Source organism: Aethalodelphis obliquidens, unplaced genomic scaffold (assembly GCF_003676395.1).
Source record: "Aethalodelphis obliquidens isolate GAN/ISIS:26980383/991018 unplaced genomic scaffold, ASM367639v1 scaffold2, whole genome shotgun sequence".
NCBI lineage: Eukaryota > Metazoa > Chordata > Mammalia > Artiodactyla > Delphinidae > Aethalodelphis > Aethalodelphis obliquidens.
In genome coordinates, this window is record NW_020837946.1 from 86,490,827 (window position 1) to 86,518,388 (window position 27,562).

The following is a 27,562-nucleotide window of genomic DNA, read 5'->3' on the forward strand; positions in this document are numbered from 1 at the left end:
TGACCCAAGATGTGATCTATCCTGGAGAATGTTCCATGTGCACTTGAGAAGAAAGTGTAATCTGCTGTTTTTGGATGGAATGTCCTATAAATATCAATTAAATCTAACGGGTCTATTGTGTCATTTAAAGCTTGTGTTTCCTTATTAATTTTCTGTCTGGATGATCTGTCCATTGGTGTAAGTGAGGTGTTAAAGTCCCCCACTATTATTGTGTTACTGTTGATTTCCTCTTTTATAGCTGTTAACAGTTGCCTTACGTATTGAGGTGCTCCTATGTTGGGTGCATATATATTTATAATTGTTATATCTTCTCCTTGGATTGATCCCTTGATCATTATGTAGTGTCCGTCCTTGTCTCTTGTAACATTCTTTATTTTAAAATCGATTTTATCTGATATGAGTATTGCTACTCCAGCTTTCTTTTGATTTCCATTTGCATGGAATATCTTTTTCCATCCCCTCACTTTCAGTGTGTATGTGTCCCTAGGTCTGAAGTGGGTCTCTTGTAGACAGCATATATATGTGTCTTTTTTTCGTATCCATTCAAGGAGCCTGTGTTATTTAGTAGGAGCATTTAATCCATTCACATTTAAGGTGATTATCGATAAGTATGTTCCTATTACCATTTTCTTAATTGTTTTGGGTTTGTTTTTGTAGGTCCTTTTCTTCTCTTGTGTTTCCCACTTAGAGAAGTTCCTTTAGCGTTTGTTGTAGAGCTGGTTTGGTGGTGCTGAATTCTCTTAGCTTTTGCTTGTCTGTAAAGGTTTTGATTTCTCCATTGATTCTGAATGAGATCCTTTCTGGGTAGAGTAATCTTGGTTGTAGGTTCTTCCCTTTCATCACTCTCAGTATATCATGCCTCTCTCTTCTGGCTTGTAGAGTTTCTGCTGAGAAATCAGCTGTTAACCTTATCGGAGTTCCCTTGTATGTTATTTGTCATTTTTCCCTTGCTGCTTTCAATAATTTTTCTTTGTCTTTAATTTTTGCCAGTTTGATTTACTATGTGTCTCGGCGTGTTTCTCTTTGGATTTATCCTGTATGGGACTCTGCCCTTCCTGGACTTGTGTGGCTATTTCCTTTCCCATGTTAGGGAAGTTTTTGACTATAATCTCTTCAAATATTTTCTCAGGTCCTTTCTCTCTCTCTTCTTCTGGGACCCCTATGATGTGAATGTTGTTGCATTTAATGTTGTCCCAGATGTCTCTTAGGCTGTCTTCATTTCTTTTCATCCTTTTTTCTTTATTGTGTTCCGCAGCAGTGAATTCCACCATTCTGTCTTCAAGGTCACTTATCCGTTCTTCTGCCTCAGTTATTCTGCTATTGATTCCTTCTAGTGTAGTTTTCATTTCAGTTATTGTATTGTTCATCTCTGTTTGTTTGTTCTTTAATTCTTCTAGGTCTTTGTTAAACATTTCTTGCATTTTCTCGATTGCCTCTATTCTTTTTCTGAGGTCCTGGGTCATCTTCACTATCCTTATTCTGAATTCTTTTTCTGGAAGGTTGCCTATCTCCACTTCATTTAGTTGTTTTTCTGGCGTTTTATCTTGTTCCTTCATCTGGTACATAGCCCTCTGCCTTTTCATCCTGTCTACCTTTCTGTGAATCTGCTAGTGTTGGAGGGTCTCCTGTAGAGGCGGGGGGTGGCTGTGGCTCACGGTGGGACAAGGACACTGGCAGCAGAAGTTCTGGCAAGTACTCCTTGGCATGAGCCCTCCCAGAGTCTGTGAGAAAGCGAGTTTTTAATGCTCTTTCTTCACCTGGGTGATGAGGACAGAGTGCTGATGATGCTTTGAATGGTTTATTTACATAATTTGATGTAATTTTAATGTGATTAACATCAAATATTTTAGAACTTTAACTGATAGGCACCTTCATATACCTTTCCTTACTCAACTATCTAGTTAATACCTTTAAGATTTTTCTCTCATAGTATCACCGTTTATCTTTAATAGAAGAACTTACAGTTTGTAATTATATATTTACTTGGATGTTTATAGGTTTACTATCTGTTTCCCCACTAAACTACCTGTTCCCTGAGAGCTGAAATTTTGTCTTTTTTGTTTACCACTGTGATGTTCAAAAACAGTTTCTTCTAGATGAAGTCATGTATGGTCAGATTTTAAGGTTTTGAGAATTTTTCCATCTATGAAAGATGAGTTTTGCCAGAAGTGGAGGTGGTAAAGTTTTCTAAAGCAATTATGCAACCACTCAATTAAGTGAGATAACATGTAAATAGAATAGCACAATACATGGTACATGGGAAGTACTCAATAAATATCAGTAGTTGCTGGTGTTGGTGTCAGAGCTCTGCAACTTTTTATTTAACTCTACCACTCAAAGTGGTTGGCTAAACTAATACCGTCATAGTCACTCTATCTTCCTGCTTATGTATACAAATGTAGAGTATTTTGCCAATTCATGAATAGTGGTTATGGCATCAACAGCTGAGAACTAGGGGAATCTTACAGGGCTGAATGTAATTGTTGTATTTTCATAGTGATTAACAAAGGTCCATAGATTTGGGATAGAGGTTGAGTGATGAAGCACTTATTTCCTAACCTTAATCCTCAATCACAAGTATCTTAGAGTGATTTATTTCATTATTTTAGAAACATAGTAGCATCTGAAGTCTTTTATCAGGAGAAATTCCCATTAAACAAAACCAAGAGATTATGATAACATTAAATAAGGGGACATCCTTGAAAAATGGATTAGGACCCTAGAGTGAGTAAAGAAATCAATTTAATGAGCTTCAACCACCATTAGTTGTAATGAGATAAAATAATAAATATGAAAGCACAAGCAAATAATTTATGCAACTTTTGTTGTTGCTATATATACCATTTTTAAAACCAGATCTAGGATGATATCTACTCACTATGAAAATCATGGTAATGTCAGGGATGATAACATGAAAGAATGGCCAATGGCAATTGTAAGAAGCTGTGGAATGAAAACTGAAAGACATTTCTTCTTTACCAGATGTTAACATACGATTAAAAAAATTGTGTATTAGAATCAATGAAATAAGGCTTGTACACAAATTAAACTCTGATATTAAATGTATTCCTTAGTGTGGATTGTGACCAAAATATTTGAAAGCCACTGCCCTAGAAAATGCATTTTCTGTTCCTCACATTGGAGTTAGATGGAACATTGTAAAAAGCATACATATATCAGACTGTTCAACTACAGTGCCTATAAGAAACTCTTTGGTAAATTAAAATTAAAGTAATATTTCTAAAATTGACACAAAAATTTCCACGTACATTGTGAAGTTGTCAGTCAAATTATAAATTAAACCAACAAAACACATTTCATTGACAATGAAATATGACAGCTAATCAAGACTGTGTACATAATACTTGCACCAGTAAAGACTTTGATCCACCAAACACCAAGAAATTGGACAGCCATGCAGATATCTCAAGGCCACAGGCCCTTAAAAAATTGTCTTGTTTTTCTATAAAGTATACAATTCATTGCCAGTTATGTGTAATCAGTTTTGAAATAATTAAAACTTGAATAATAGTAATAAAATAACCACAGGCTTTCCATATTATTTGCTTAAGTTGCTATGGAAAACTCGGCTGTTTTTGTTTCTGCAGAGTCAAGTGCAGAAATGAACAGATTGATAAATTTATAAACATCATGGAAAGAATTGTAGAGAGGAACTGGAGCCACTCGAATCCCATTTGGATCCCGTTTGTCACACTGTAGAGGAAACAAAAAGTAAAACCACAATAATGTTGGCATCATTCATATAATGGAAATCCACATTCAAGAGAAACTTACATAAAACATTCATACTGATTTCCCTAAAACTTAATATATAAGCAATTTTTTTCACTTTAAGTAAAGCATAGTGTTTCTATGTTATTTGAAACTCCCCTCTTAATAATAATTAAAATATTAATGGGTTGGTACATGAATATCCTAAGTACTTTCCTGAAGTCCAGTCAGCAATGATCCTTTTTAAGCAACCAATGGATCGAGTATACAGTTTATCTGTGGAGAGACCCTGGAGAGACTGGAACCCTTGCACACATTTCAATGATTGAGAACCTCACTGAGATCTGGATAGTTTTAGTTATATTTCCATTAAATTCAGTAATCCCTAATCTCATGAATTGGGCTCAAATAATTCAGCGTAGTCTGAAGATCATTATGACTATCTTTAAGAAACACGCCCTATGGACTAGACAATATAATAAATGGTTTATGTGTGCTGGCACATTTTATTCCATAACAACTTTTGAGGTAAGTATTTTTGCAGCAAAAATACAGATGAAGGATCTGAAGTCAATAGTTGTTTACTAACTTTCCCAGGAGCACATGGCTTGTAAATGGTAGAGTGTGATTTGAAATGCTGATATTCTGATTTGTGTCTTCAGACTCTGGGGATACCTCTCCTAAAGGTCTGGAAGACTGAGTGCAGCAGTTTCTAAATCTGGAAATAGATATGTTATCACCATTTTTCCTGAAATTACTCATTAAATACTTATTAGTTCTCTTCAAGAGACTAAGAGGGCTACTTAGGCCCAACAGTTAAAAAAAAAATTCCATACAACATTAACACTCTTTAAGATGTGTCTACATATCTTTCTTGACTGAAGTGAAAATGTTGAAAATAATTTAGTTCAATCAAACAACTAAGTAAGACTGATTTCCTTTTTCTCCCTCTACTATATTGTATGTTCTTTAATTCCACTTATTCAATAAATATATAATATATTAGGGTTTTCACTAAATTTTTTTCTGCCCAAACTATAATGAAAATAATGGATAAATTACATAAAACTCTTTCCTGCAACCAAAATTTGTGGTTTCTTCCCTTTTATCAGAAATGACAGATCTCTGTGCCCTTCAGTTAGCACAGTGCTGAATACTTAGTTGGCATTTAACTTATCCTCACTGACTGATGTGAAATAACATGGAAAAATGCATAAACAAAAAAATCCAAATTTTATCCTCAACATGCAACCCATAGAGAAAAACCTGGTAGCAAAGCAAGAGATATACGTACAACCACTCCTCTTTTTTCTAGTTCTTGGAAAATATATTTAATTGGAATAGAAAATGTTAGGGTTAGCTGGCAGCCACGATCCTCTGTATGGGATGGAGTAATTATGTTCACAACTGTTTTCTTGGTTTCTGCTTTATCCTGGCTGAAGTGATGCTTGATCATGTATTCCAGATAACCAGTTAGCAAAATAGATTTTCTCCTCAGTGCTTTCATAGTTGCTTGCCTAAAGATCTGCAGAATGAGAAACAATCAGGTTCACGGTTTCTTGTTGATTTATAAAGAAGCAAAGTTTAACTGTAAATCACACATAAAACAGGGGAAATGCCCACTTTTGACCTTTCCAGTAAAACATCCATTTTAGATAATCTTTTTGTGAAAACATGTCCTCTTTTAAGTGCTTTGCCATTAAAAATTAAACACAAAGTGTCCATGACAGAAAAACTGTACAAATGTCATTTAAACAATACTTGCAAAAGCAGAAAAATATAAGTGAACATAATGTTCCTTCAGAGTTATTTTAAATTAGCTTCGTATAATTAGTACAAGTAAAACATACCTTAATAAATGCATTTAACTGTTATAAATGTCAAAAATTTTCCTCCAAACATTTTATACAATCATAATCAAGATTTTTTTCTATTCCCATATAAAGTGTGTTTAATCCACAAAACGGTGCAGTAAGAGCTAAACGCTTATGTGGAAGGCAATGTTACCAATATTATTTATATTTGTTTTACCAATTCCTAAATCTCCTTCAGTTTAACAGCAAGAAAACAAGTAGTTAAATAGTGATGCTAAGTTTGGTCAGAAAAGCAAATAATGTTAGATAATGCATGTATTATTACTGAAGCATTTGGTCTTTCTTTTTTTCTTCTTTCATCATTTTCTCCCCTGCTAAACTCTAACACTGGTGTGAAAATACTGCCAGTTGCTGCGTGAGGTGTCTTATATTAAGATGAGTGACAAAAGGGCACAAAATAACTGGTATTGGAACATTAGGGGTCAGAATAGACATGCTTTCTAGCTTATCTCTTAAGGTCAAATAGAGTTTAAAAATATATTCTACATATAAGAACTGAAATAACTGCAAACAGAGAATGATGCACTGGCAAGCCACTTAATGTCCCTATTCTGTATCATGTTATGCCACTGAGCAAACATAGGGTCATTTGGTGATATCTATACTTTATGAAGTCTATGAAAATAGTTTTTTCTCTATATACACATGGCATGTGTGGGCAGGCATTCTACTAGAACTCAACCATTCAGGCATAGATTTTCTTGACCTATTGCATGGAAGCTATGGATGTGGCTGAAGGAGAGGATGGGAGTTGTGTGTAAGGTAATGTCTTGAAGGAAGAGAGGAAAATCAGAGGATAGAAACCTATCTGCCTCTCTTCCCAACCAGACCTCATGGACTGTGTCTGCAGCCTGGGAAGAGTTCAGCTGCAAATAGAAGCTGAGGTCTTTGAGGTCCGTGTCAAAAGGCATCTGACATATTCAGTGCAAAAAAATGCTACTTTAGGCCAGTTACATGGACCTTGGTAAGAGGCATCTCTTCATTTCCTGTGTAAAAGAAAATGTCCATAGATTTGGCACAATAAAGACTCAAGGGAACACCTCCAAGTTTTGGATCAAGAGAGCCTGATCCAAGAATCAACATTTGTACAGAGGGCAGGAGCAGGGACAGGTAAGGTGTAGCCCACCAGTGGTTTGGCTGTCAGGTTTGGAATTTAAAAAAAAAAAATGTGACAGGAATCTTTACAAGCTTCTCTTTGGAGATTAATAATAATTTGAGGATATTTTAATTATTTAAATAATTCTAGTACACTTTCTGGATCTGCTTTGGGACCATAAGATGCAGATGGGGACAATGTGTAAAGTAGTACTTTTAATGGTATTTCATTTGTATTCATAGGTTAGTAAGACTTTGGGGAATATTAAGTTTATAGGGTTTTTTTTTTAATGAAGTTTTTTGCTCTTGCAGATTTCATAACAAGCAACCAATTTTTTTTCATGACAAATGTGTCAATTTTAACATATCATGACTCTTTGTTAATAATAAAATAACTTTTAAATGTAAAACTAATTTCCACATTACAACCACAACAAGAGAAGCTGCATTCTGAGGCGGTCGTAAATTCTTCTCAGAGTGTAAAAGTCTCTACTGAGGCCTCAGATAAAAATATCAAGAGGGGATAATAGGAGTTAACAGTGAAGTAGAATAAATGTCCCTTTTTTTTTTTTTTTTGCTTCTCATTATTTTCATGCTTTCAGTACTGTGGAATAATTTTTTTTTTTAATTAGGAAAAATGAAAAGTGTAGTTTGAAAATATTCAGCTTATAACAGAATTCTTGGCAGAGTTTCCACTATTTGGGTGAGTTTTCTTGCTAACTAAAATAAATGCAAAGCTAGAAAAGTTAGTTATGTTTAAATAGGAAAAATAAGTATAGCATGATGTTTTCAATTCTTAAATTCTTAAAATTGGCTCCCTAATAACTCTGAGGAAAGACAGAGTACATTTCTTCTGACTTGCCCTGTATTTTAATTGAATGCTCTAATTTTATATATTTAAGCTATTTAATTATATATTTATGTACTGAAAAAGTCTAAAATTGTCTACCTATCACTACATAGAAATATGACCCTTCAAAATACAATATAAGTATTGTTTAATTTCAAGTTAGTAATTAGAAGGTTGAGGTGACCTCCGAAGTCCAAATCTGGTCCAAACGTCTTCATTAAAAAATTGAGGCAAATGAATTCAAGAGGAGTTGTCACTTGTTGAAGGTCACACTTAGTGTCCCAGTGAGGGATAGAGTATTTGCCTCCTGCTTCCTACCTTATTGCTCTTTCTCTTGATCCACAATATTTTTTAAATTATTGTACAAAAGATTAAATAGGCAGCACTATGAAGAAACAGTTTGAAACTAATTATAAGGTGCTATTTTTCATGGTATCCATCAATCAATCAAATACACATTAATTGTGAACAAAGCCATAATTAATCTTTTTTAAAAATTCTGTGTATTGCAAATCCGAAATCATATCCATGTACATTGATTCTTAAGTATAGAATCTCTTCTTCGGTTGGCATTTGACTGTGTAAGAATATTTTTTGAAAGGGAAGTAGAGATAACAAAGAAAGGTAGCTTGATTCATGTATTTATTTCTTTCATTTACTCAAACTTCAGCTACGTGTCTCCTATATGTGTAACTTTTAAATAAATTAGGTAAGTACTGAATAGGTTAATTCACTGACACATGGCAAACTCAGAAACATCTAGAAGGTACAGTGTTTTAACAGTTAAGTAGAGAATGGGAAACAATGAAACGTATTATTTTGTAATTTCAGAATTTTGTAATTTATAATAGGAAGCAAGAATTTCGAAAACACCTTCTTTAACACAAGGTTTGATTACTTAAAGATAATTTTGGTTAGAACATAGCCTCGACAGTGAATGATTTAATAAGATATCTCCAAGAGGATGCAGAGAAACACTTAAGTGATAAGAAGCTCCAGAGCAGTGTACATACCTCTTCTGTGGCATTTAGAGTCTTTTTCTCAGGTTTAAGTTTAGATATTAAAGGAGAAGATAAATCAGTCTTCAGATTCCAGCTGAGAATAGAAACCATGTCTAGGTGACTATAATACAGTGTGGAAGAAAACTATTGGTAGGGAAAATAGGAATAAGACTTCCTGTGGCAGAAGAGGTGAATACTGAAGAACAGTCAGTCCACTGCAGAGAATACCAAAGTGATAGTGTCTAAAAGACATTTTCTAGATACGGCTAGGAAGTCATTTGCAAAGATAAAATCAGAGGAAACTTTAAGTACTAGGTTTTCCTAAGGTATTCCTTGGTGCCTTGTTTTTTCTTACTATAATTCATCTTCTCCCTGATATAAACTTTCAAAATAAGCAAAACGTTATCTTCTTTTAAAATGTTTAACGGGGGACATCCCTGGTGCTCAGTGGTTAAGAATCCACCTGCCAATGCAAGGGAAACGGGTTCGATCCCTGGTCCGGGAAGATCCCACATGCTGCAGAGCAGCTAAGCCTGTGTGCCACAACTACTGAGCCTGCGCTCTAGAGCCCACAAGCCACAACTACTGAGCCCTTGCGCCACAACTACTGAACCCATGCACTGCAACAACTGAGCCCGCATGCTGCGACTACTGAAGCCTGCATGCCTAGGGCCTGTGCTCCGCAACCAGGGAAGCCACCGCAATGAGAAGCCCGCGTGCTGCATCAAAGAGTAGCCCTGGCTCGCCGCAACTAGAGGAAAGTCGGTTCGCAGCAACAAACACCCAATGCAGCCAAAAAAATAAAATAAAATAGAATAGAATAAAATAAAATAAAATAAAAATGTTTAACGGAAGTGTTCCTCAGGTTGGATATTTTGAAAGCAAATCAAATATCATTATTTGATTTGCCGAGTAGATTTCATCACCCCCCCTTAAAAAGATTTTTTAAAATATGTATCACTGCCTGTGAAATCTTGTTACTGGGTCTATTTCAACTTAAAAAAAAAAAAAAAAAAAAAAAAACCTGCCCAAAAGTGAAAACAGCACAAGCTCCATCTAGTGGTCATACCGAGTATGTGCTCTTTAAATTGGGATGAAATGAAATGAGTTGATTACTACTATCTAGTGGTGAAGCTGTATAAAAACAGCGGAACTTGACGCTGCTGTCCAGTGGCCAAAATGAGAAGCTGCTGTGAATGCTCACATAATTCTAGAATTTTAAGTTTGGAAGAGATTTTGGAAGTCTTTATCCGGTCACTTATGCCAGAATACGCCACAGTAGAATTTCCTAAACCTAGATGATTTTAGGAGGCTTTCAATTTAAAAAAAAACAGAAAATCAAAATTTTATTTGAATATCTGTATATTTAAAATCTCTATTGGAAACATATGTATATTTACTTAAAACATATTTTACTTAAATGTATGTATATATTGCCTTAATATATGTATTAATACTATTATTATATAGATATAATTATTAACAATATATATTTACTTAGATAAATTTAGTCTTAATCTGAAATTAATGAATATCCAATATCCAAATAATTAGTTAGGAGACATATATATATGCATTATATGTGCGTAAAAATGAATAGATATAGGTAAGTACCCTATTATTTAGGGTGAGACTAATTTTAAGTAGAAGCATGAATGAACTTAAAGAAAAATATTGAGCCAATAATAGTAGAAATTAAACATGGATATAATGTTATAGAAACCCCAGTGAGGAAAAAGAAAATCCGCCCTACCTCATGGGACAACCTTACTCATCTTTGGTTTACTCTGACTATTCATACTCTCCCCAACCCCCTGAAGTCTTCCTATAGTTTTGTCACATGGCAGTTTGTCAGTTCATTGACTCACAGAACTAGAAGAAACAGAGTCCCCAGTAATCACAACATCGTCCAGCACACAATAATTTCTTAATAAGTAAGTGTTTGAATGAGTGAATTAATCAAGACTTAAATATTGCATGTTTGTTTTGTATAGAGAGAGACCAGTAGAAGATTAAATAACTTATTCAGGTTCACACAAATTCTAAGTGGAACTAAAAATATGTCACCCCATGTAAGTTTCATTGAACATTTATTAAGTGTGCCAAGCCTTGGGTTGGGAGCTGAATATATAAATAAAAAGTGACATTAGCACACAGTCACTGTCCTAATGGAGAACCCTGCCCTTCCTCCATTGTTTATGCACATTGCATATTAATCTAGCTGATTAGCAGATAAACAACATGTCTCAGGTAAAGAGAAAGGTAAAGATGTGGGAAGGCTGAAGCATAGATCACTTACCTCTAAACTAGCATGTAAGGAACAGACCAATAGAATGGGAGGATTTGAAATTCGGAATCCATTGACCCCAGGGATTAACTGCAGTTCTGAAAAATTAATATCGTGTCATTTTTATAGAATGTGCCTAAAAAGGTATCCTTTATGGATTTTTTTATGACAGTAAAATAGAGAGGAAAAATATAAGACTTAAAAACTTTTCTTCCTGAGATTTCTGAGATATTTAAGAGAAACGCCATGGACCTAAAACACCGGCATATTTCTCCTTCACCTACAACTTCCATCTCCTCTGCCCCCACCTTCATAGCAGCCTACCAAAAATTAGAGCCCTTAGACACAAGACAAACATAATGTCATCTAGAAGATTTTTGGCACCCCATCCTCTGCCCTCTCATCCCCAGCCAGCATTCCTTGTTCTGCTCCATGCTTTGCCTTTCTATTATGAAACCAGGTCAACAAGGGGAAGATATCAATATTCGAATGATTTGTAATTGTAATGTCACCCAAAGGCAGAAATATAAATGAAATGACCTAGGAAGGTGACTTTTAACATTAGGATTACTAGGTCAAGTAACTTCTCTTGGGAAAGAAGAAAAAAAAAGGCTTTAAAAAAAATGATCTGCCTAAGTATGATATATTAAAAAGGTAAATTAATATCAGACATTATCCTAATTATAATTAATTAGATTGAATAGTTGCAAGTTAAATCCAAGAGTTAAAACTGCTAGTTAGAGATAAAGTTAAAAACTAATACTGACTAAGAGTGAGAGAATTTTCTGGGTCTTTAGAGATGCATCTAATTAAGGCTAGTCAAACTATATCCTGTGGGTCAAATCTGGCCCACCACTTGTTTTTGTAAATAAAGTTTTATTGGAACGTAGCCACATTCATTCATTTATGTATTTTTGTGGCTGCTTTAGCACCACAATGGCAGAGTTATGTATTTACCACAGAAACAGCATAGCCCCCAAAACTTAGCATATCTCCAATCTGACCCTTCACAGAAAACTTTTGTCCACCCCGATCTAATCCAGCTCCCTCATTTACAGATAAGAAAACCCACTACAAACAATTTAAATAACTGGCATAATAACAGTTCATTATTTCAGCAGCCAAGATAAAACACAGCTTTCCTGATATGACTGAAGAGCCCATCTTTATTCTTTGCATCTTGGTTGGTACAAATGTGAATATATTTAAAATCCTATCTCAGGGTTGGAAGCAGTCTGAAGGATCAAATTTAAGTTTAATTCTCACATTTAGGAAGTTCTCTGTATCCCATGTGATGGAAGAATAAAGTCAGTCAGGAAAAAGAAATAGTGCAATTTGATAACTCCCTGTTCATGGTGTACTTTCATTTCTACCCATTGGGGTTACTATTTGGTATGTGGTGAAAGCCACAAAAGAAGGATATTTGGGAAAATAGAGGGATAAAAATGAACATTTATTAAATAGTATGCTACTTGGTTTATAGCTTAGAATGTGTCCTGCCCTCAAACGAAACCCTGAAATAATTATTATTATTCACATTAGATATGTGAGGAAAAAACCCCAAAAATCCAAAATGATAATTATGTGCAACATCACAAAACTATGAAGCAGCAAAGTGGGTTTGATACCTAAGTCTCTCTGGGTCTGACTCCAAGCCAACAATTCCTTCCTGTTTTCCCTGCCTGATGTTTTAGGTACTCCATATTGATGAGATCTGAGTACTTTAGATTTCACTTCTTCTTATTTCCCTACAAAAGGATAGGCTCAAAATCATGCTAAAATCTATGAACACTTAGTCTTACACTGAAGAAATGTCATTTCTTATTTTAAGAATTCTCAGTGGCATTTTCAAAGTGCACTCTCCATGAGGCATGTATATTACATATCATACAAAGACAGACAAAAATTGAAATAAAGTTAAGACAAAGTGACTTGTGAAGTAAAATTGAATACACTTACTGTTATCCATCTTAAATCTGGTGCTTAATTCATGGCCAAACCATCCCACTAACCTGAAACATAAATAATAACATTTGATATTTTGGTCTATAAAAATAGTCACAATTAATATAGGACTCTAGGGCCTGCATTTTAAAATCATTTGTGATACGAGTCATCAGATACTTAAGCATATAAATACTATATGATATCATAAGGGAATTAATATTTATAACCTTCTTGAGATTGAGTATAAAATCAATTTATTCTTATTAGTTGTATTACCTTTGCAAAGTTAAATCATCTGGAGACCTGTACTTAATGACCTTGTTCTTATTTAAAATTAAATAAAATGAGCAAAAATGTTGTTTTTTTTAGATTTTAAAACAAAGGTGAAAAGAAAGCTCCAAAAAAAAATGATTAATACAATAATGTATTTTTCTTGCAGTAAGCTCTCTAAGGAGAAATGGCATAAAAATAACCTATATAATTTTTGAAAAATTTTAAATAATTTTCTAAAGAAATTGTTACTTTCAGATTTTAATAAGAATGTTAATTAGCCAGATATAAAATACAGTATATATAGGAAAAATCATATGTATGTGTGTGTGCTTATTAGATAAAAAAAATACAAAATCTCTAAAGAAAAATATAAAATTTGAGAAAGAGAAATGCAATATTCCTGATAATCAATTCTTCCTAAATAAATTGCTAGTTTTAATACTGCCAAAATTAAAAATTCCAAGTATGTTGTTTTTGGATTTGGCAAAATGTTGTTAAGTTTATATAGAATATATGAGTGAAAATAATAAATTTTGAAATAGAAGAGTATAAAGGTGAATATGCTCTTTATTATATAGCGTATTATGAAATTCATTAAATGAATGAGCACAATACTATTAAAAGAAGCATCAGGGAGACAAATGGAACAGGGCAGAAAATATAAAAAACAGTCCTCAGATCATACAACAATTTAGTAAGTGATAATTGTAACATTCCAAAAAATGCAGAGATGAAGAAAATATGTTCCTATATTTATATGATTCTTAAGAGAAAATTTTCTAACTATGAAAACCAAAGAAAATATAAAGGAACATATCTATATATTCAGACACATTTCAAATTCTGTATTACAAAGAAAAAACAAATGAAAAACCAAAAGAAAAACCAATGATGGGGAGAAGGAAGCTGTTTGCCACATTTAAAAGAGTTTTCACCAAGAGTTTTTTCATCAGAGAAAGGGCAGTGCCCCCAAAACCACACAGCCACGAAGAATGGACAAGGCATTTATAAAAGGAGAAATGCATATGCCCCATGAATTCTGGGGGGAAAAAAAACCCCTCAATCTCAGTAATAATTAAAAATATGAAAAAACAAGAAGATCAGACCATGCTTCACATATCAAATTGGCAAAGTCATTTAAAATTTATATCTCTATTTGCATCAAGGATTTAGTAAAAAGGAAATAAGCTCTTTGTCTAATAATGAATATGTAAGTAATAAAGCCTTTATGGAGTACAGTTTGAAAATATAAATTAAATATTGTATAGTTTTCTGTCCCAGTACTTTTACTTGTTCCAGTTTATCTAAAGGACTATTACACTATTACAAATTACACTATTTGTAGTACGCTAAGATGTGTGTGCTAGGACAGTGAACACAATACTATTTACAGTGTCACAGCAACCCCAATATCTTGTAACAGAGAAACAATAAAATAAATTATACAACTTTTATATGATGGAATATTATGTAGCCATTATAAAAATCATATTTGAAAGAATGTATATTCAAAAAGAATAAAATAGAGATAACAATATTTAAACTATGTTTCCAATTTTAGGATAAAATATATTGCATGCATTTATATGTAATTATGGCCAAAATGTTAAAATTTTTAATTTTTTCTTTATTCACATCCAAGTCAAACTTAGATGAAATGGAGAAACACCAAAGGTACTTTCATTAGTACTAAGATTTTACAGTTATAATAATTGAAAAAAGAGGTAGTAAATTGTCACTACTTTCAAATTATACAATTTTGTAGCTGGTATGAACAAAAAGATAATTTAGTATGGTAATCTGGTACAAAATTAATATGAGAACTAAATATCTGAAGTTTACAATTTCAACAAGCTGATATAATAATAAGAGATATTCCAGACCTACATAAAAAAGTTTAAATACTTCTGAATCTGAACAAGAGCAAAAAGACTTGAATAATTTTCAACATCAGGAAAAACAATAGGACTTCCCTGGTGGTGCATTGGTTAAGAATCTGCCTGCCAATGCAGGGGACATGGGTTTGAGCCCTGGTCCAGGAAGATCCCACGTGCTGCGGAGCAACTAAGCCCATGTGCTACAACTATTGAGCCTGTGAGCCACAACCACTGAAGCCTGTGTGCCTAGAACCTGTGCTCCACAGCAAGATAAGCCACTGCAATGAGAAGCCCACGCACCGCAACAAAGAGTAGCCCCCCATCGCCACCCAACTAGAGAAAGCCTTGTGTGCAGCAAAGAAGACCCAACACAGCCAAAAATAAACAAATAAATAAATAAATTTATTAAAAAAGAAAAAGTCAGTTCTCCTCAAATTGATGTATAAATTTATATAACCCCAGTAAAATATACAAACAGATTTTATTTTCATTTGGTACTTGCAAGCTGATTCTAATGCCATATGGAAAAACAAATAATATTTAAAAATCCCTAAAAAATAACAGCTATGACATTGACATAACAGCTACAACATAACAGCTATGACATAACAGCTATGACATAACAGCTATGATAAAATATTACTATATTATAAAAATTCAAAATGAAAACAATGTGGAACTGTGTTAACAAATCAATTAATCTACCATTCATCATATTAATAAAGCTGAAGAGAAAGTTATAGAATCATCTCCATAGACCAATGAGTCATAAGAGAAAGTTCTATCAAGTGATATTTGCAACTTACGTCACAAGAGGTTAATCTTTGTAGTATAAAAATATCTAGAGATAGGGCTTCCCTGGTGGCGCAGTGGTTGAGAGTCCGCCTGCCGATGCAGGGGACGCGGATTCGTGCCCCGGTCCGGGAAGATCCCACATGCCGCAGAGCGGCTGGGCCCGTGAGCCATGGCCGCTGAGCCTGCGCGTCCGGAGCCTGTGCTCCACAACGGGAGAGGCCACAACAGTGAGAGGCCCGCGTACACCAAAAAAAAAACCCAAAAAACTCTCCACTTAACTAATGATAAGAAAAATACAAATGAAAGCTACATTGAGATACATTTGCTGTCCTCTTAGATTAGAAAAAATTCCAAAGTTTTATTAAGGACTCTTTTAGTATTAACATGTTTTATAAGTAACGCTCATGTATTATTGTGGGAATATGTATTATTGATGCACCCCTCTAGAAAACAAATGAGTAACAGCTATAAAATTTACAAATACATGTATTCTTTGACCTGGCAAATTCAATTCTGGGAGTTTTTTCTCCAGTAGAACTTGTACAAGTATGAAGTGAATTATGTATAAGTGTAGCCATTGCCTCCCTTTTAGTAATAGTCCAAGATTGAAAATAACCTAAACTTCCTTCAATAAAAGACTAGTTTTATAAATTATGCTAAATTTATATTATAAAATATCACATAGTCATAATATCAAAAGTGAATGAGAATGAGTTCTGGGTCCTGAAATGGAATGATTGCAAGAGATAAGAAACCAAAAAATAAAGATATACAATAGAACATGTAGTATCTTTTATGAACTTGATAATTATCTTGCTTATCTTCATTTTTCTCCCCCAACTAGAATGTAAGCTCATGAGATCAGAGACTTGTCTCCTAGTGTTTGTAGAAGAGTGTGTGTAATGTGGATGTGTGACGAATGGTAAAAGATTGTTAGGAGAAGCATGAGTTCGGGCAACTGACTAGTGTGGTGATGGTCAGGGGAGGCTTTGACGAGGAAGCTGAGCAGAAGAATGAGTATATTTCAGCAAAAGAGGAAGGAAAAAGTGTTCCAGATAGTCAGATAGCATATTCAAAGGCCCAGCATATATGAAGATTATGAGGGCAAATTTCACACCACCTCCCTTTTCAACTTTTATATTTTTGTGTGTGTTATACTGTTTGACTTTAAATGAATTCTGCTGATTTTTTTATTGAGTTTACTAAATTTCTAGGTGTAGACTTAATATTCAACTTCAGAATTGTTTTCAAATGATTTTTCCAGAATAAAGCTCTAAAACTTATTAGAAAACTGATGATCCAGTTTGGGTTCTGCTCCTGCTATGTATGATATTTTTAGTCACATATTAATTGCCAGTTTCTCTTGACTTGAAAAATCTATGGCTTCAGGGACAACTACTGACATAATATTGTTTGGAAAAAAATGTTTGGGGTGGTAAAAAAAAACTTTGAAGGTATTAATTAAAAATTTTCTCATCATTTGCAAATAATTTTCTAAAACTTTCTTCTCCACAATGAATCAATAAATTTTATTGCTTCAGGGTCATTTGTTAAGTGGAGAGCACCAAAAGATGTATACTCCTTTTAGCTTTGAGTTCAAAACAAGCTATTGAAACTTACAGCAGAGTCAGTAGTCTTTAAAAGCCAAGGCTTTTGACTTGCAGTAGATAGACATTTTGGAATTCTAATTATCAAGTTTCTCATATAATAGCCTATCATAAAGTTTATGCTGTAAGCAGCAAAAAGAAAAGAGAATAATAAATCTAACCCATGAATCAAATGACCTTTGTGAGTGCTGAGGAATGGGAAGCTTCAGAAAGGAAAATAGAAAGACTAGATTCATATTCCTAATACAGAGCTGGGCTGCACTCCCTACCCCCAGTTAAGTTCTAGGGGATGGGAGTTGGGATGCTTGAGAGGTCAGTGGGAATTCCAGATATGTTTGGGAGGATCTAATGATACGAAATTCCTGAGCCATGTTCCCTCAGTCCTACGTGGCAATCCAAAGGGTTTGTAAGAATCCCTCTATGCTAGGTTGGTGCCATAATCTTCATACAAAAAAGGTTAGCAGAAGGGCCTGTGATAGCACCTCCATTTATAATCTAGGATCATACTAACCCAAGAGACCCAAGAGAGTATCCTGAAATTCCTGTTTCCCCAGAGAAGGAAATCGAAGTGACTGAGAAAGTCAGCATCCCCATTGGAGCTTGAGATAAAGGGCATAGGGTCATGGTAGCTCCACAGACATCTTGGAGGATGTAGCAGTAATGGGAGCAGATGACCAAGGGAGTGCCAGGTGCATTTTAATGGATTCCAGGAGATGGCTATAGACAAGATGCCTCTCCTTTATCTATGTCTGGGCACTCTGTACGTCACCCATCGTGCAACCTTAGATGCCATCCTAAGGAGAGAAGGACAAGAAAAGAACTCTGAACTGACAGAGCTTAAATTCTGAATTTACTGAGAAAAGTCACTAAGTATACCTCAAAGTTATAAGACTGAATTTCCTGAATCAAATGAGTTGATAGATGAAAATAAAGAAAAGAAAATTATTTGTCCACCTAAGTTTATGGTCTGGTGACATTTACATATGTAACTTACTAAAAAATTATTAAATTTCTGATGACAACTGAAATCAATTATAAAATGAAAAGTATGTTTATCAAAGTTCTCATATGTTTTTGTATTAAATATCCAGAATCAGAACCTTTCTTTAGTTAATCTGAACACATAACTGAGCTATATGGATGAGTTAAATTGAGTGAGAAAACAAATCAGTGTACAATGTAATTGTTTATTTGAGGTACTTATATTTATCATGGTGTATATTTATTGAAAACCCATTCTTTCAGCAGGCATAGAACTGTGCTGGGTACTGAGGGGAACTCAGTATCACCTTTTCTATTGAGGCTAAGATTATGTTTGCATAAAAAAAAGAGGAATAAAGAAAGGAGTTCTAGCCTGAATGAATTAGATTCATTCATTATCATTTAGTACAGAGGCATTTACTATTTTTTTATGTTATTTCTATCTTTTGAAAGAGAAGAAAAATACTACAGTTTGTTAAAGAGAATGATTTCTTCTATAGTTACAAATCAAAAAAATAATGTATGAGCCCTTTTGCACGTGATGCTTTCTTTGGAAACGGATTCAAAATTTTCCTCTTGGCATTTTCTTTTTTAAAAATCTGAGGCAAATACAGTGGCTATGAGACAGGGTAATGGAAAACTGGGAATTTTTTTTTCCATCTTTTTTCAACAGGTTTAAAATAAAAATTGGGAGAGTACTTCAATACTTTTTTTCTTATTTAGCAACTTTTCCTTCATTTTTGTGTATTCATTAAAAAGACTAGGTATTTATCATTTCTGTTTGTGGAGTGCTATTAAAAATTCAGGAGTATGAGTTATGATTGCTGGGCATATCTGACAGAAACATCAAAGACCTAGATACATGGTATCCAAAGATACCATCAAAGACCTAGATATGGACGTGGTATCATAGGAGGAAATTATAGTTCATGCTTAAAAGTACTGATGGCACGTTCATAGCCCAAATATAAAAGGAACAAGTAAATACACGGAGGGAAAAAGTTTTCTTCTTTAGGGGAAAAAGTACTTGGACCTGAGTCTATAACTGAGGTCAAGGCATCATTTTATATGCTTTATTTACTGAGTCCATAAAAGTACTTTAACTTTTTATCTGAAAAAGTACAAATATGATATTGTAATTTTTTCTGAGTTGCCTCATTATTTGATGATAATATGCTTCTTTTGAATTTATTCACTAAAGAGATTATATTTTTCTATCCAATGGCTTAGTACAAAAGATACTGGGAGACTAACCTCTGGGCCAGCCGCATTGGAGATTCTAATTGTTTGCCATCCATCACCCCTAGCCACCACATCTATGTCACTTCTGGATGGAAATTATATAATCCTATAGAACATTTTGGAGTGATCTATCAAATCAAATTGCTTGTTCTTATGCCAACAGGAAATCCTATTCAAAAGGCATGGTTGGGCAAAGCTTTTGCATATTGAACTGCTAAGGGAAAAAAAGGGCAGAAACAAAGATATGTTTGCTGGAAAATGGGCAAGATCGTTTCATGTCATCTTACTTATTAATCTTTGCAACAACATTCTGAGGTTGGTATTGTTTCCATCATTTTATATTTGAGAAAAGTAAGGCTTACAGAGTTTGAGTGATCATCTAAAGGAATGTAGCTAGTTAAGCCCACATCCTGCCCAGTAAGTGAGCAGAAACACTGACCCACAGTGAGAAGCTGTGGTTGATATAGCATCATCAGAAGGAAGTTGAAGGAGGGGGTTCAAAGCAAGTATCTTAACACACCAATAAGCAAATAGAAGCTGAGATGGTCAGTCCCTGGAAGCTGAGTAGAAGAGCAGATGCTAAAAGTAGACTCAGGTAAAATAAAGTAGTTTAATGGAAATTAGTGTGAAGTTAGAGTAAAGTTGATGCTTGTTATAAGGGACTCTATTTCTATCATTTATGTGACTAATTAAATTACCTTTCTTTTATCAAGCTTATTAGAGTTTTCCTATATTTCACTCTATAATTCTTCAAAAATAGTTGAGACACCTTGATAGAAGCAAGAGATAGAAATAGTACAGTGAGCTGTACTAGAAATGGTTCCTGCCCACAAAGAGCTTAAAGTCTATTGGGTGTGGGTGTGACTCGGGGTAGAAACTAATTAAACAAATATTAATTCAACAAAGGGTGGGTGGGTAGCCCCCCATCTCTGACTCCTGGTGTTCATGCCTTTATGTGGCTCACAATTAAGAATTGTGGGTGGGACCTGTGTCTCTTCCTCAAGAAGAATGGATTCAGGTGACATAGCAAAGTAGAAAGAATTGAGAGAGGGAAAATGGACTCAAACCTAGATGTCTGATGTTAAATAAGAGCTAAGGAAGACAGAGTTGCTGACAGATTCTGTTAGGAGTGAGACATTGAGTGGATTGAAACCCTGAAAGAAATGAAATTAGAGACTCAAAAGGTAAGAAGTTTCAGTTTCATCAACGTGAATATTGAACTCATTAAGAGAAGGAAAGTAGAGTAGGAGAAACAGAAGAAAGAAAACAGGGCTCTTCAATAGAGGCTATTTATACCATAATTCCCTAACAAGTAGTAGTAAATTGGGTGAGAGTGCTCCAGAGCAGGAGGATAATATATATGGCAGTAAAGTCTAATATCTAGATGTGACAGTGACATAACTGAACTCTGTTACCAAAGCAATTACTTGAAATTTTTCATCAAAACAACTCAACAAATCATAGTACAAATACTCTTACAGTTATGAAAACAGAGGATAGAGGAGCTATTCCATGTTGTATGTGCTTCAAAGTCCTGAAGCCAGTAGTGGTTAATTGTCCCAAACTCTCACTGATTTTCATGTGATGCTTTTCTTCCTCTATGTCTTTATTCTGATATAAAAGATTAATAATTACCATATTCTTTTAATCATTTGTGGTATCTATAATCTTAATGAAATTCTAAATATTATTTCTTCTGGAAATAATTACAACTTTCTAAAATTAATTGCTCTATACTTTCACTTGATAAAAATTAATAATTTAAATGGGGTGTTACAACAAGAGAGTGACATTTTTATCTTATTAAAATTTATTTTTACCCATAATTCCTTGTAAAGTAAAAGGATCTTAGAATCTCTTCTTTAACTCCTGACATTTTTCATGATATTTTCATGATAAATAACATCAATGATATATGTTAATATAAGAGCCCATACTAATATAACTTTTACCATAACTAGATTAAAATTTTGAAAATCATTGTTAATTTAAATAAGAAAAGGAAAAAGAATTCTGTTTATTAAAATAGTATGTTAAAAAGATAAAGTCTTTTCCCCATATTATTTTCCAATGCTGGAAAGTGAACAACGTGAAACCAGGTTACTGACTCCTCAAACATCAAGCAAAGATCTTGTAAAAATACTCAAAAGAATTTGATTTGATTTTGTGGGTTCGTCCTGATTTAGGTTCTTGTAGTTGTTTTATTAATTTTGAGAGCAACAAAAACAAATGTTAATTGAGATTTCATTATGAATCAAACATTGTTCTAAACAATCAATCTTCAAAAGAATCCTGTGATGTAGATATTATTATCATCCTCATTAAACAGATGAGAAAATTGAGGTTCCAAGATGCTGGATAAATAGTCAAAGATAGGGGAATTCTCTGGCAGTCCAGCGGTTAAGACTCTGCTTCGACTGTCAGGGGTGTGTGTTCCATCCCTGGTCGGGGAACTAAGATCCCACATGCCTCACGTTGGTGGCCAAAAAAATTAATTAAAAAAAAAAATTAGTTGAAGATAATACAGCTATTAGTCCTTGAAGCCCAAATACAGGTATAGACCATCATGACCAAGTATATTCACAAACACATGCAAAATCGCCTGGGCAGTCTTTTTTTTTTTTTTTTAAATTCATCAAAGAGTCTAAAAAAACCCCAATATTCCTTAGATTACTTAAATACTACGCTTAAGGTTCTGACCTGGCAAAATGCCAGGCTAGATGACAGCCACATTTTTTTATACACAATGTTTTTCCTTCCTCAAAAAAAAAGTTTTTTGACTCTGTCCTTTCATAATCACTGTAGTCAGTTTCTTTTCTTCAAAATGCATGGACCTAGGTATCTAATTTAATGAATCTGAGTATGTGTATCGATCATATATTACACCTTGAAGTCTTGACAGATGGAATGGGGGCTGTTTAAAGTCAAATAAAGAAATGATTATTTCAAAGAATATTTATTCAAACTCAAAATACATTTCTAAGAACCTAGGGGAAAATTAAATTCATTTTAAGACTCCACCACTTGGAATGCAGGAAAGGGAAAATCAAAACACAAAAGAAATGTAATATAAATGAAATCGTGGCATGAATTCTAAAGACAAATATTCTAAAGCTAATGCAGTAAAATTAAAAACCATTAAATTAGCTTATAAGTAGCTATTATCACAAGCTCATAAATCATATCTACAAATTGAATATGAACAATAACAATTAAGATGCAATCTCATCATACTAGGATAGAAATTTGAATCTTTTGCCATCAAAAATTAAAAATCAAGCAATGAGTAAATTTACTTAAAATGAGGATGTTAACAGAATTTTGAGAGAAGGTGTTGGGAGAGATCCAATAAATAATAAAAAGTAAAGATTTTAATATGCTTTTTGTTCTTGAACATCATAAATTTCCTAAAAGGAGTTTCAAATAAGTATTATCAAATGGAAAGCATCACTTACAATAAAGGCATCTTTGAGCCATGATATTCAGATTCAGTAAGAGGAAGCCACTAGGGATCCAATCAATATGATTTTGGATGCTAAGAGTTATGAAATGAAATATCAAAATGCTCCTTGATCTCCTTAGCAAGACTTTAATGGCAGAATCTCCAGTATGAATCCCTAAATATTTCATGCACTGAATTAATTTAACTTATTCTGCAAACTCCTTACCTCTCCTCACCCCATACCTCACCAAAACTAAACAAAACAACTTATCCCGGTTTTCTTAGCTTATGTTAAAAGTGCAATTATTCATTGGAGCAAAATCCCACATATAAAGAAATAGATCACAATCTTTTCTAAGGAAGTACATTTGCATTAAAAACTGCTTTCATGATGTCCTTTAATTTGGCAATTTATCACCACACATTTAATAATTTAAGTCTGTGCTTAGGGATATAAACCTGACTGGGAGTAAGTTTCTTTTTTTTTTTTCTTTTCCTTTTCCTCTTCTTTTCCCTCTTCCTCTTTCCTTTCTTCTTCCCTCCGCTCCCCACCCCTCTTCTCTTATTTCTCTCTCCCTCTCTCTCTCTCTCTCTCTCTCTCTCTCTCTCTCTCTCTCTCTCTCTCGGGCACAACTTAGAACTAAATACAATTGTCTTACTGCTTTCATGGTTTCAGAAAATGTGTTGAATCAACAAAACTGTTATAGCATTACAAAAAAAATGGAACATTTGGGGTACAGCATAATTGTTTATTTTTAAACAAAATCTGTAATAGCAATTGTGAATAAGTTTGTCTGTTATCTCATATCCTAATGTCCTCTATAACCGAACCTCAAGTGAAAGTATATTACTTAAAATCCTCATCAAATAATCAGGTTTCACAGAATCAAAAGTTCCACAAAGGTTGTTTTATTGAGGATGTAATGAGAAATTTATTCATTCAAATAGCTTTTATATAGTCTTAATTTTCATAATAAAAAATTTGGTAGCTGAACTTAGGAAATGTGAACATGGTACTCTTTCATACTTGAGAAAATGAAAAAGATGAGAAAGTTACAGTAAAGTTTGTTGTAAATTTGTCTGAACTTACTGGGCATTACTGTATCCACCTATTACAAAAAAAACAGAAGGGAAGAGGGTCATCAAACTCAATATAACCGATGATGCACAGATTTCCATTGAATTGGTTTTAATTTCTGAGTTATCCCTATCAGCAGTTTACCTTATTCGAAAGCTTCATGTTTATTACTGAAGAATCAGAGAGTTTGAAAACTGGAAGGGAATCTTAAAGATGCCCCGGCCTAACTATTTATTTTTCCCATAATCAAACCAATACCTGGAGAGGTGATGAGACTTGAATTTGCAGTCTTGTTCCATATGAGCAGTCAATGGCACCCCTTTGTTTTTAAGATAAAAATCAAAACTCCTTAACTTGAAACACAAGGACCTCGATGATCCTGCCTGGAACACCCCACCACTGCCTGTTCCCTTTCAGTCTGACTAAGAGTTAGGAGGCTTTCTCCAACGTCTCTCTTCCTTTTCCCTGTCACACAGAATGATAAATCCCAAGAAAACAGGCTTATTCTTGTCTGTATCCCCAGGGTTTGCATACTGCTTTGCCTGTAGTAGATGCTCAAGAAATATTTTTTTAGTTGATAGTTGAAATAACTGTATGACATTTGAGTATTTTAGTATCATTTGGACAGACATCAGTCTGATTCTCCCCTCATTCTTGTCCCTCTAGCCAAACTTTTCTCTATGTCCTCTAATTTCCTAATAACTTTTAACTCTGTCCTGTTTTCTTTATCCCTCTTGCCATTACTATATTTTAGAAAGTGAGTGGCTCACTTCTGTGTGATTGCAAACATCACTTAATTGACATCCACATTTCTGTTTCTGACCTCCTTCAGAGTGCTGCCACCTATCTTTTGTAATAAATCTAGAAGCCTACAACTTCTCATCACCTCCTTTGCTGCTCCCCTGCTTTGAATTGTTGTCACCTCTTGTCTGCATTGCTTAATGGTTCCCCAGCAGGTCTCCCAAAGTCTACCCTTACCCTCCTACAACCTATTCCCAAGAAAGCCACCAGAATTATCATTTTAAATTTGCTGTCATGTCACTTTTCAGCAAAATGGGCAATGTATCCCAAGTCTTTACATTGCCTTATAAGGGCCTGCACTTTCTGCACTTTGTCTCACTCATCTCCGGCTTATTCATTCTATTCCAGCCATGCTGGCTTTCTCAACACACTCTTGTCTTTGAGCTTTTGATAAAATACTCCCACTGCCTGGAGCCCTCTTCACCAAATAATTATTTGGTCCAGTCTCCACCTCATTCACCTCTTCATCCACATCATATTTTCCCAATGGTGAGCTTTCCTGAATGCCTTTTTAATACTGTGCAATGCCAAGGATTCCAGAGTATTCTTTTTCTTTTTTTCTTTTGTCTGCGTTGGGTCTTCATTTCCGTGCGTGGGCTTTCTCTAGTTGCATTGAGCGGGGGCTACTCTTTGTTGTGGTACACGGGCTTCTCTTCGCGGTGGCCTCTCCTGTTGTGGAGCACGGGCTCTAGGCATGCAGGCTTCAGTAGTTGTGGCACGTGGGCTCAGTAGTTGTGGCTTGAGAGCTCTAGAGCGCAGGCTCAGTAGTTATGGCTCATGGACTCAGTTGCTGTGCGGCATGTGGGATCTTCCCGGACCAGGGCAAAAACCCGTGTCCCCTGCATTGGCAGGCAGATTCTTAACGACTGCGCCACCAGAGAAGCCCCACAGAGTATTCTTATACCTCCTTTTAATGTCTTGTTTTTCCAATTGTCTATAGGACTTATCAACTTCAAACATATCATACAATTTGCTCTTTATTATGTGTATAATCTATCTTTCTTTACTGGAATGTAAGCTCTATAAGGGGAGGAATCTTTGCTTTATTTGTCCATATATCCCAGACACTTAAAAAAAATGCCTGGAATATAGTAGATGCTCCATAAATATTTCTTTAATGAATGTAAATGTGGTACAAGGACATTATGCAGCTGTGCCTTAAAAGATTATAAGTCAAAATTCTTCCACAATGTTCAGTGACAATATTAACTTCTTTTCATGAACAATTGTATACTTTTTTCCTCTTTCTTTTTGGTTAGTCCAAGCTCTATTCATCTATAATCAGCTAAGGTGTTTCTTCAAGACTCCACTGACAGTCTTTTCTAAGCAAGCCATCTAATAGTATGACCAAATGCAAACAAGGGTGACTTTGAGCATACTAAAACACTGCCTTCAGGGAAGTAATATCAGTTGGGTGGGATATGGGCATGGCTGCATGGGTACATAAGTATCCCAGAAAGTTTTTAGGCCATTTCTCACAATGAGGCATTAATATTGCTAAACTACCATGCAGAGTGAGAAGAAAGGCTTGGGAAACAGGAACACAATTGTTGAAGTTCAAGTAGATATTGAAATTCAAAAATAACAGTAGTTCAGGCACATATAGGAAAGGTGGAGCTACAGCATAGGAATAAGGATCCGAGAAAACAGATATAAACTATAACAAAAGGCAAAAAAACAAAAGCTCAACTAAAAATGAGAGAAGGAGCAAGGAAAACCTAAATCCAGGCAGTTGGGGAACAGCATATTTGAAGGAAAAGTAAACTTACGGCTAAGTGATAGAAGCAGATTCAAAGGTGCTAGTGACAACAAAAATCTTGACAAAACAGGATGTTTCAGCCCGTGAATTGTGCATTCATCCCTTGATGTCAGCAACTAGTCCCTAAGCATGACCATTATAAGGCTCAATATGGCCATGACATTAGACAGGTAAAATATTACCAACTCACTCTTAGTAAAGATCTTTATCAATTCCTATTTTCTAAAAAAATTCATCTATTCACAATTGCTCTGGTCTGTTCTAAGTCAGCTGATTTAACACTGCTTTGGAAAGGAGCTGTGGATGTATGGGGGTTCAGTTCCTTTTCCTCCACTCATTTGCCCAATCATAATGTAAATATCATTAAGATAGAGTGCTTTACTTGGTTCTGTTACATATTCAATTACATCTTCAAATCTTACTCAAAAGGAGGCTTGTTAAAATATGTTCAGTGAGCTAACAGTATGATAAGCATAGTTATAAGAAAGTACTTCCTGTTATTGTAAGTTTTGGTTAATGAAAATTGTTTCCTGAAGATTCAGAATAATATGCTGTCCTTACAAGAGCTAAATCAATATTTTCTTGGTGTGAAAGCTTCATTAAGAAAAAATTTCTGCATATGATTCATTGAAATGTATTATTACTATAAAATATTGGTTTATAATCTGTGGTAACATTGATGCTAAAAGCACAAAACGCATCAAGAAGATGTCTGAATTTAGGACTTTAGAAAGAACTATTTGCAATCTTGATTAAAATACTCATGAAGGACTTTTGAAGTTGTATATAGCTGGTTTTCATGGATATATTTGGTCTTTGTGGAAGCATATGGAAATGCATATTTAATTTGACAGTATTTTGCAAATCATACCCACTTCAGAATACCTTGCAAAGTAGAAATGCTTCCATATGCTAGAAGAT

The 27,562-nt window shown here is 34.4% G+C and overlaps 1 protein-coding gene across 2 annotated transcripts in view; it reads right to left on the minus strand.

Moving 5' to 3' along the window:
• Positions 1-2,725: 2,725 nt before the first annotated feature.
• Positions 2,726-27,562, minus strand: part of KYNU (kynureninase) — a 90,260-nt gene continuing 65,423 nt past the window's right edge. For both annotated transcript variants that reach the window (XM_027131927.1, XM_027131921.1), the window contains 4 exons: positions 12,799-12,851; positions 10,852-10,937; positions 5,027-5,257; positions 2,726-3,714 (listed from right to left, as the gene is read on the minus strand). In XM_027131927.1, the coding sequence (XP_026987728.1) occupies positions 3,568-3,714; positions 5,027-5,257; positions 10,852-10,937; positions 12,799-12,851 (517 nt within the window). In that variant the 3' untranslated portion in view covers positions 2,726-3,567. The remainder of the gene's footprint in view (positions 3,715-5,026; positions 5,258-10,851; positions 10,938-12,798; positions 12,852-27,562) is intronic.